Source organism: Mesitornis unicolor, unplaced genomic scaffold, assembly GCF_000695765.1.
Source record: "Mesitornis unicolor isolate BGI_N332 unplaced genomic scaffold, ASM69576v1 scaffold54363, whole genome shotgun sequence".
Taxonomy (NCBI): Eukaryota; Metazoa; Chordata; class Aves; order Mesitornithiformes; family Mesitornithidae; genus Mesitornis; species Mesitornis unicolor.
This window is the reverse complement of record NW_010173681.1, coordinates 2,088-13,403: the sequence shown is the minus strand read 5'-3', so window position 1 is coordinate 13,403 and position 11,316 is coordinate 2,088. Positions and strand designations below refer to the sequence as shown.

General features: G+C 41.0%; 1 protein-coding gene across 1 annotated transcript; it reads right to left on the bottom strand.

Moving 5' to 3' along the window:
* Positions 1-220: 220 nt before the first annotated feature.
* On the bottom strand, positions 221-10,957 carry LOC104537789 (ankyrin repeat domain-containing protein 55-like; the record flags this gene model as incomplete). Its single annotated transcript, XM_010180782.1, has 4 exons — positions 10,918-10,957; positions 4,347-4,469; positions 2,396-2,526; positions 221-330 (listed from the first exon to the last, which is right to left on the bottom strand). Coding segments are annotated over exons 1-4 (404 nt in total), but the record flags the coding sequence as incomplete, so codon positions are not given.
* Between the last annotated feature and the right edge of the window lie 359 nt (positions 10,958-11,316).

Here is an 11,316-nt window from a genome sequence, read left to right as displayed (position 1 = left end):
TCACTTTACCTGGCCATGTAACTTTGTTACACAAGTGTTGTACAATGCTTTTCCTCTTCTCTACCCACCTTTATGATAACCATTAAACCAAGGAGTAACTCAAGAGTGTAACTGTCACAGCTAACCTTTCTGCCCCAGCCCCGTTTTGGGCTGGGTAACTTGTGTTGGTGTCTACCTGTTGAGATTCAACCAGCAAATGCTTTTGGAGCCTAGGACTTACCTCACGTCAGGCTCTGCGGTAGCAGCGTGTAGCGGCAACCTCCCATTTTTGTCGGGTATGTTCTGCTTAGCACCATTCCTGAGCAGGCTGACACAGCCTTCCAGCCAGCCCTAAAAAAAGAAATTAGGGTGTGTCAAAGAGGAAAGTGAAATGCATCAGGTCAGATTTTTGCATGGTGGTTCTGGCATCTGTGTGTGACTGTAGCTGTTTCTGCCACTGGAGAAACTGGTCTTTTGTTTCCCCAGTATAGGCCACTCAGCACTGAGAGCAGTTCCCCTTTGGAGTCTGAGTCTCAGACTAGCTCAGCCATCCACTTCTGTCATAAGGTGTTTTATTTACACTGGATTTTGTTTTTCTGCAGCTGTGGCAAGTACCGACTGAGTAAACAGTGATTAAAAACACGCTAATTCCTTTATCACTAGCAAATGCTATACATATTCCTGCATGTGGATTTAATTATACTAGGTCAAACCAAGAATATGAGCACTTAATCTCATTTCCTTTAAGAGATTTTAGCAGGGATGGCAAATCAATACTAAAAGTCTTAGAGTGTGGTTTTATAAATATTGTGGCAGAAGTTTGAATTGGTGACAACATTAGACTGAAAACAGCACCAAAACAGATGGGATGAATCAGTTTTTGGACTAAAACTGATGATCTCTATTCTCTCTATTGATCACCTCAACAAAAAGCCAAGCAAACAATCTGGTTGTGAGTGTATAAATCTTCCAGCATACACTTAAGTCCCAGGGAAATCAAGCATGTGTTTTGTTCAAACCTCCCCAGGCAATCAATAAAGACTGTTTTCTCCTGTATGAGCTATGACAGGTTGGCATCACCAGCATTTATAAGGAAAAGGTGTGGAATAATGGAGTCAGAACATCGCTGTTGGTGCTCCTGGTGGAAGTACAAGACCATAGAGCTCTGCTTGTGAGTGGGACTGTGGAGCTCTGCAGGATTCAGTTCTCTGGACAGACATGACAGCCAAATGTTCTCTAGACCTCCTCTGATTATATCCATCACAGAAACGGAAACGGAAACTTAGAAGCCTGGGTGGTTTAAATCTTTTCCAGTAATTTCTTTTCTTTCCAAAGAACATTTTTTCCCCTCTGGGAAAAGAGAAAGGAAAAGAGGAGCATGACACTAATTATGGGATTTTTTAAAAATATCTGGCAGACAAAATGTTTATTCTCAAGTAAGTGGGGCGTGCTCCTTGCACTGAGATTGCCTTTTTTGCTATTTTCTACACTTATTTTCTGGCTGAATGTTGCATAGCTGAACAGAAGCTTTGTTTTGCCCTGAACTTGCAAGAAGTTGAATGGAAGGGATGTGATTTAGCTAGGCTGCCACCATATCTGTTTCAATGAATTGGCAGATACTCAGCTGTAACTCATACAGTGAACATGGGTGACCATTCCTTCCTCCTTTCTGTCCAGCTAATAATGGAAGCCCATGGTCAGAACCTCTGCCCAATTAACTTAATCCCTGTCCTCACTCTGAATCTGGAATGCCTTCCAGCAAGGAGTACATGACTAAGGATAAGAGGACCATCCTTGAGTGCTTCAGACAAGAAAGCACCACATCTCCCTTCCCAAACTTCTCAGTGGGATATCTGCCCCTCTGATGACCTGCGTGTGGGTTGTCTGGGGGTTTGGATTACTTATGATCTGAGTATCTGCACTGGCACCTGCAGCACCCTGGACTTAACCTGGCCATCCAAGGTCCAGCACTACAGTGAAAACAAGCAACACCCTGGCTCATGTGGTGTGCAGGAAAACATGCATGCTGACCATCAGAAGCTGAGATAGGAATGTCGTCTCTGGAGCATAAAGATGGGACGCTGGCAGAGGGAGGGGAGAAGGTAATGTGCATATTAAGAACAAGAGGGGACTTTCCAATGCACAGAAACAAGTAGCTTTCTTGAAACCACACAGATAGATCCCCATACCATGCATTAATGTGTAACCTTAAAGAGGAAGGACACACTGAAAAGAGTCCTGATCCTTTCCTAATAATAATTGCTTCCAGCTGTGGATTATAGTGAAGTGTACAATTGTCTAGAACCACATTTTTCACTTTTTTTTTCTGTAGTATAAACAGTAATCTCAATTGGTTTACACATTTACTCCCTTCTCTATATTTATCTCTCCAAACTCCTCCCCCAGGTTATGGTACCAGATAAGTTGCCAGAGATAAACTGGTACGTCCACAAGCATCTTGAGTGTTAATATTGGCTCCCATCTTCAACAGAAGCTTCACTGTATCAACCTGGCGTCCTGATACAGCATGCATCAAAGGCGTGCAACCTGGGGAAGAAAGTCAGATGTTCTTTTACAATTCTTATTTTGTCAAAGCCATAAGAGAGGGATATTTTCTTACTTGCTAATGTTAGCACTGGCAAATTAACAAGTCCTTGCTCTGATAACCGTCCAACAGTTGTACTCAGCTTTTTGCAGGCAGGAAGTAACTGCTGCTCCAGTTGCTGACCACTGATTTTAAAAAGAGCATGACTTCATTAGCAAAAGCCTTGCCTCATTAAGTCTACTTCTGGAGGGAAGAGTGTTTTTCTGTTCACAAGTTACCACTAAGAACTGTTTTCTTTGTACAACATTTTGGAGGCTGATAGTCCTCAGAGTGACTAGTAGGCAAATGGTACTTGGCTAATTTTCTCAACCCCCAGCTTCATTCTGTCTGTCTCTATTCAAGAAATATATGAAATCAAGCCCTGTCCCATGCAAAGGTGTATATCTGTAAGTTGATGCTTCATGTAGACAACAACTTATTTTAAAGACTGGATTTGCTTTAGAATATTTCCTTTTCTGTTGTCCTGAGAACTTGTTTTATATTCTGCGAACAATTTCTGTACTGGAAAAAACCTGAAATGTATATTCAAACCTAATACTCAAATTTCGTCATGAAGTATTACATTTTTTAATTGCTTCCTCTTCCTTCCATTCTATTAACTGCAAAATAATGCAAGAGATTTTCCGGCAGAATCTGACAAATCAATTTTAAATGACTAAGCTGGGAATAAACATGAATATTAGAAACTATAAGACTACTAGAAACTTCAGACACAACTGAAGAATAATTATTGTTACTGGATTCAATGAGACTCCTGAGGAAATGCACGCTACTCAACCTGAGATTATGCAGACTCTGCCATATGTGCAGGATATGAGCCACATGTTTTGCCTTGTATGACTGGTCTTTAGTTACATTTGTATGTACAACCTAGGAAACAAGTTTATTCTGGAGCTGAAACACTTCCATTTGATGATCAGTCTATCTCTACCCAGTGCCCTTCATGCCTTTCCTATTAAAGATCTGGACTGAGAGCAATTTAGCTTGATTAAGCATTTTCACTACTGACCAGTAGATGTTTTAATGATAACAGTTAGGATGTCTGGTTTAAAATGTAGGAAAAATTGGTAATATGGTGAAAGTTGGTAAAGATTAGAATGGACAGTGTTCATATGGACCCTTTTAAAAGAAATTGCAATTTAAAAGATGCTTTTGAATCAACAAAGTCTTTCTTGAGAGAAGCCTCCAGAGATCTGTGGCTCTAATTCACTTGGGAAATAGATGCATATAAAACCCAGCTAATGAACAGCACTTAGTAGTAATGGTAAATAGTAATCCAAACATAAAATGAAAGAGAGCACCCTATCACAGATAAAACAGATTATTTAGTTCATTGCACATTGTACAATCAACATTTTGGCAAACAATTATATGACAAAATCATTCAACCTGTACCTGTATATATACTTTTTAAGTACAAAAAACTGGAACCCTCTACTGTAGAGATGTGCAGAATGTATGACATTTGGCTTTTATAAAAAAATATTATTTTTCATTCCCTGAAATTACTACAATTTCTGAGCATCTCCCTAAAGAAGATAAAATAGATTAATGTTAAAGTACTGTCTGACTATTTGTATTCATATAAAAAAAATCTTACAAGTACAGGGGAAAAATGATCCAAACTGAGCATTTCCAGTGGATGTTCCATATTCTCCTACTAAATATAATTTCCTGAACACGAAAATCAGTATAAAAATTGGAAAAGTTAATTGCAAGATGAAGCAACTTGTACCCCGAGAACAAGCTCAGCCTTCCTTACCCTCACTGTCGCAGCACTCCAGGATGGAAGGATCCTCTCGAATCACTGCAGTCAGTGTGTTCACATCGCCATTAGCTGCTGCTTGGTAAACGACAGTCAAGTCAATCTCTTCTGCTGCATCACCTGCAGGGGATGAGTGTGTCTGTGAGTGAGCCGAGAGCAAGTACATACGATTAACAGCAAAAATAATGACACTTATGTTTTAATGATTATACCACTTGAAGTGGAACAAAGTGTATCTAAACAGCACTGTGGTTTTTGTTAGTCATCTGAAACTTGTTTTTCATCATAACTTCTTCCAAAAACTGTCAGACATAGTCACTAAAAGGACATAAGAAAACTTCTGAAAAGTTTCCACCTTTTATAAGAAATCATACAAACATTAATATAACATGACTTGAGAAACAATGAAGTAATAACTGAGCTAGCTCATAATATCGCTGGCTACGCTTTATGAGAGGATGAAATCAGGACACTGGTGTTTTCAGTTTCAGTGTTATCCTTGCACCAGTCAGCAGACTGAGGCTTTTCACTTCCTTCCCCTGTGTTGTCCAAAGGAATTATCTTCTCAGGAAAGTGAACTTCTGGCAGCAATAGTTTGTCTTAGTGTTTCCTGCAAAAAGGAAAGGTGGACTATTGCCTGGAACCCAGAAGAGGTTTATTTTGCTTGGCAGTTACAGTATGAGATATTATTTAAAGCAGATGCCTTGCAGGACCTGTTTCTGAGCATTCCTCAGGTTTTTGTTTCTAGACAAATTAATGTGATGTTTCTCTCTTTGCTTCTTTGCTTGTAACTTCCTTCCAGATTGGTCAGCCCATGCTCCATGTGCCTACACATCCTTTGGCTTCAAGTGGACTATTAACCTATTAACCTCCAGGAGGTAAAAGGGTTGATTTTTTGGTGCAGGGTCGAATCTGATGTTCTATATATGTATTGATGGTCAGGCACAGTCTCACGTTTAATTTTAAAGACTTTCTGATCTCTGTTAACTCAAAAGGAAGCACAGCTATAGTGAGCTGTGCTGTTCACAGTGGCTGAGGCTCGGAGCTACAGAGCATAACATTTGTCCAGCCACTGTGCTACCTTGTTAGCAGGAGAAAGTAAAATTGATGCCTAAAGCACACCATAGAGTTGATCAGAGGAAGGATGGATTAAGTGACTGATGAATTCTCCTTACTGTCATGTCTTCTGGAGATGACATAACTATGTAAGCTATGCAGGAAAAAAGGGATAAGGTTTAAAGAGAATTTGAAAGGTTAGTAAAAAGTCTTTTTCATAATCAAATAATACAGTATTATTAATGCATTGATATAAATTACATTTTAAACATTGTCATATGTATTTTTGAGTGATAAGAGATCTTCAAAGAGAATTTTAAAGTATTAGTCTCTCTATTCAAATTGTGATCAGATACTGTCGCTGCTGAAAACTGCATGAGCTCCATGCTGGAGTTACAGCCCTGCATAATTCCCCACGTGTGACCTTCTCTTTCTGGGATGCAATTGTTGGTCTGGACTTCAAAACCTGGCTGCCATGGAAATGCAATCATCTCTTACTCTGGAAAAGGTGAGTCTGTCAAAGCTGGAGCTCTGGTTGTGGGCTTGGGAAAACTAGAAAGTTACTGTTAATTCTGCCTTCACCAGTGCACAGGTTCCCTCTCCATCCCTACTGAACTGAAGATAACTTAATTAATTTCTTCTAGCTGACCTCTTAAATTACATGTTTGATAAAAATGGTAAATTAAAAATTTAACTTGATTTTTATTCTATTGGGGAGTCTATTGCTGTGAATTTAGCTCAGAAGCTTTGACCTGTGTGGCTGGGAGACTGGGAGAGACTAAAAGTCATTGTCTCTGGAGAGTCATCATCAGTAACTAGTATATGAAAAAAGACATCTGTCTCTATGTATTCAAAAGAAGTGAGATGTGCTGACTGCTCTCACAACTGAGCAAAGACATGTTCATAACAAGCTCAGGTCTGAGCTAGGCCCTTACTCAAAAAGGGGTGTAGTATTGGCTGAGTGGAAGGCAAGGAGACAAGGCAGAGGTTCATCAGTTGTGCTGCTCCTCTTTGCCAGTCTCTAGGGGGACACAGGAGGTGCCAGCAACGAGCACCAACACTGCTCCCCTCACAGCCGCATGTCGTGGTTACTATGTGGAAATGGTGTGGAGAAGATGCTGCTGGCATTGGGAAAGAAGCCATTAAATATACTGAGATAGTGGGTCAAAGCAGCCCCCACCTCCTTTTATGCATTACACATATCAATTTTGTGCTTTCTGCTGTTTAGCCTTGCAAGTACAGTTAAATTTTACTGACATGAGTCAGGAGCAAAGCAATGCAGCCATGAAAGGAAACTCCTCATCTCCTGAGCAGAGCAGTTGCTTACCTGGAGGGCAGGATGGCAAGAAGATGAGGACATGGATGCACACCTGCATGTGGGTACCTGACTGCCTCTGCCCTTTTTCAGCTAACTAAAAGCAAAATGCCCTTGTGCCTTTGCTTGTTCTGGGCTGAATCTGCTTTCCCCAGAGCAATTGTCCTCCTGTAGGAGAGGAAGCAAAACTCTGAATGAATGGATGGATGGATGGATGGATGCATGAATGAAGAAGTTTTCCCCATGCCTGGTCTCACAGAACGTAGGCTCCATTCCTGTTAAGGGACAGTGGCATAAAGCCACATTCAAGATTCACACTTCCCCACACAAGGGTCCTAGCTGTCAGAATAAGGAGAGGCAAGTAGACCAGGCGAGGGAGACTGGGCCAGGAAGAATTGATGAGCACATGTATTGTGTATCTGACATAAAATAGACTGACATTAATTCCATTTCTGTAGGATGACACGATTTCAAGTGGGGTGCCTTTAACATGACCTGTGTGGCTTTGGGTACGAGGCAAGGAGGAAGACAGATGCATGATCTTCTGATGCTTCCCATGACAGGAAGCAGGAAATGACAGGAGGGCTTGGATGCCATTTATGCTGGATGCACGTGGCTCCAGGTGACACATCTCCCATTTCACCTTCCTCCAGCTGACCCTCTCAAGGAAGGAGGGGCATGAGTAAAGCTTGTAGATCATTTCTTTTTGCAGACACCATCAGAGAATAGGTGTTCTGCAGAGGGCTACAGTGAGGCACTGAGTGCTTGTGTCTCCCTCTGTGAGCTTACTCTGCTGGGGAACTTGTCTGCAGATGGATCACGAGCAGCATGCGGGATAAAGGAATTGTGAACAGCCAAATGCCTGACCCTCCATCTTCAAATATGGTAGTGTTACTTCATTTCTTATCTTGCAGCTCTGTAAATGCAAGTGAGTACTGGTTCCATTTCAGGCACATTTTACATTTTATTTTGGAAATCTGCTGTGTGATTGGTGAAAGAGAGCTGTCTGTCAGCTTGGGGAAGGCAGAAGACCCACCTAAGAGCCTGCATATGGAGCAAAGGCAGGGAGAAACTGCAGGCTGGCTCAGCAGTGGCTTAGAAAGGTCTGGAAGAATCTTAGTGAGCAAAGAAAAAATGACATGCAGGGTCATGATGTAATCTTTTGTAGCTAAAATCCTCAGAAATAATCAAAAGCCAATCTAGCCGAAATAAGCTGTTTTAAAAGCATGTAATTTCTTTAAGACAATCTTTGGTTGGAAGAGTGGGTATATAAAGAAAATTTCAGAATGATCACAGGATTCAGAGCAATGAAATTACACTGCTTGCAGCATAAGTTCTTCTCTGTCTCTCCTATGAAGAATGCATGTTTTACGCAATTTGTGATGTTGGCTGATGTGTCATTTTACAAAGTGCATGCTAGACGTAAGTAAGTACATGCTCTCTCTTGCATAGGATTTTTAAGGTCTAAATAAATTTGCTGCAGCTTAGTGCACATGGTCTTGACAATGACTGATTTAGACCTTGCTAAAATACTAAGTTTTGAAAATTGAAAGCTGGATAACAGGATAATTTATGTTTATTGTGAAAAAGAAATATTTATGTAGATAATTTACTCCTCTCTTTCCTATAAACTCCCTTACCTCCACCAGTATCCAAATGCTATATGTGATTTCTCACAGCTTTTTATCAAGACGCAATCCTAGGCAGTTTATTGGATTTAAGCATGTCAGTGTCAAGGGTCAGTGGGAGGTGGATGAGTGCAGTTTTTGGAAATTGTAACTCACTCTCTAATATCATGGATTTATTGATTGCTTAATGAAGTAATCATCCCTGTGTGTTCCTGGCTGTGAATTTACTAGTCCAGGCTTTTGTCTAGCTTCTCTGTTTTAAATGGTGAACTTTTGAAGGCACAACACACATCTTAATAGCACCAAGCAGTATTAGGAGGGAAGGGGTTTCTGATATTGCTTAGCTTCTTTAAGTCCCTCATTGCTACTGCTGTTACTATTAATAAGTATTATAAGGTGTTAATGAACAGTACCACAGGAAGCATTACAAAGAGACAGTATGATTTTCAAGCCTTGAATGCTGTTTTTCTGATCTGTATCTGGGACAGTTTTCTGATGCGTGGGGTGGAGAAATGGTTTGTAGGGACCAACAGGTGTTGATTTGGTGTGTTTGAATGCTAGCTTGTATTATTCCATTGTTATGAATTGCTCCAATGAAAGACATTCACCTTCCCCTTGCTAAAAAAATTATGCCTGCTTAGGTTAGTAATGTGCCAAGACATTAACATGCCATTTAGATAAAATCCACTATATGCTGTCAACTTTGAATAGAGCTTTTTTTGCTTGATAACCATTGGGTTCAGTGTCCCATTTCTGTGTGTTGTCTGCTCCTGCTGCCCATCCATCTCCCAGGCAGCTAGCAGGGAACAGAAACAGCAAGCCACACATCATCTAATGAGCCAGCATCCTTGCAGTGGTGGCAGAGGGGAAATGACGAGTTTATCTGGAAGAGACTGTCTTTCTGGGGAGGTGCTGTGAGTGCAAAGTGACATTGGGCTGGAGATGATGCTGGACAGTAGTAAGGATGGGTCAGTGCAGAGAGGAGCCTGGCAGGAGGAGGGGATGCAGAGTAGGAGCAAGGGGAGGTACAGGCAGATGTCGTCTCTCAATTCTCTCACTTCTGTCTAGATTAGGTGGTTTGGGTCAGTGGTCTCCTGCATTGCTGTCTGACCTATTACCCATCTGGAGACTTGACTTCTCCTTCCCCAGCCCTGGCTGTATTCTCATACCATTTCCATTGGCTTCCTGCAGCTATCCCCACAGCACTGAGTGTGGAGGGTTTCCCCATCGCTCCCCAGTCTGAGCGCTGCTGGCTTGGCCTGTGTCACAGAGCATACTTATAGTGCCTGCAGAAGGAAAGCTTGAGAACAGCTGTTTGTAGCTGCAGAAACTCAGTCAGCCCCATACCCCTGTTGGGGAAAATGCTCTTTACGTCTTTTACCCATGACCTAGGAACATCCATCTCTATTCCTACAGTACAGATCCCCCATCTACTGTTGAACTTCCCTTCCTTCTTTAGCCTTGCTGGTAGTATTTTTTGTCTCTTACCACTCAGTTTTGCTTGATGGCTTCCCACTCTTCCCCATCTACTCAGAGTGGGGTCCTGCCTGGGCTGGTGTAGTCCAGTGGTCTCAAGATTTGCTTCTGACTTTGAGCACTGCTGTGGCTGAAGGGCAGCCCTAAAACCACTGCTTTTCATGGAACCTATTGACTTTGAGATGACCACCTATGTGGCAAGCACAAAAGTACAACCTGTGTGACTCGGTTGCCCAAAACACACCACATTTTTCTACAGTCAGCACCTTCGCTGTGGGGTCAGCATGGCCGTGTCAGCTTGGTGTGCACTGGGAACTGCAGCCACTGCATACAAATTATTTGTCAAGCTGACTTAATGAGAAATTTGTTGCAACATGGATTAAAAAAAATGACAGCTTCCTGCTTTGGGAACATAAAAGGAATGACGCTACATTCCTCATTGTGGATTAAAATGTAAGACATAAAGGCTTCTACTGACAAAAAAACCACATGAAATTCAACCATTTAACTTAAAAACAGACAATAAAGAGACATTGTATTTCTATAGCAACCTTACCATGTAGAAAAATCTTCATATTGGGGCATTTAAAGATATCTTAAATTCACAATTATGGCAATATTTATCTATAGAGCTATGATTTGCTGAATCAAAGTCAATCGCTTGTCAGTATATAGCCATTTTAATATACACAAACTAGTAGACTTGTGAAAATCAGCTTTTCTTAATTTTTTACTCCATTTTAAACTGATCTGTTTGCTAATATTGCAGTTGTATATATATGTTTGTCTCCATATAAAGACTAATATGTAATATAAATAGTAAATACAAACATACATCTCTTGATGCTAAGTAACAGCAATCAGATGTTGTTGCTATTTTGCTGAAAAATTTTATTTTTAAAAGTCAATGTAGAAATAGGCTGAAATATCCATGCCTAAAACCGATGGAAGAAATTCCTTTGTGTGTAACAAAAATAAACCTCTAGGAGACCTAATCCTTTTCCAGAATTTCTTGTTATTCATTCTGTCAAGTATTTTAGTACATTTGCATGAAAGTACCAGAGGATTTTGAAATTAGTAGCAAGTAACTTACCTTTGTGCTGATCGAACACTGATGAGGCACTGAAATCCATTGTGTCCTATCTCATTATTTAAAAGGACACCAGACAAATGCCACCTCCAGGGTTTTCAGGGAAGAATACCATGTGTTTCAGAAAACAGTGTAACGATAGCTGTCGCCAATCTTCTTGTCAGAGAATTAAACTTGCTTTACGGCTGCAGGTTGTTGTCAAGGCAAGGACATTGTCATTAACCCGATGGGAACAGTATATTCTGTTTGTTATGGGCCCTCTTACAATTACATTCCTGGAAGATTGACTGAGCTGCTGAAAAACGTCTTTGCTTCAGTGAGTGAAACTGCCTATGAGCAGCTCTGAGAGATGCTGCAGCTCATCCAGCCCCAGCAGCCGAGTGCTGCCCGTAGACAAACAAG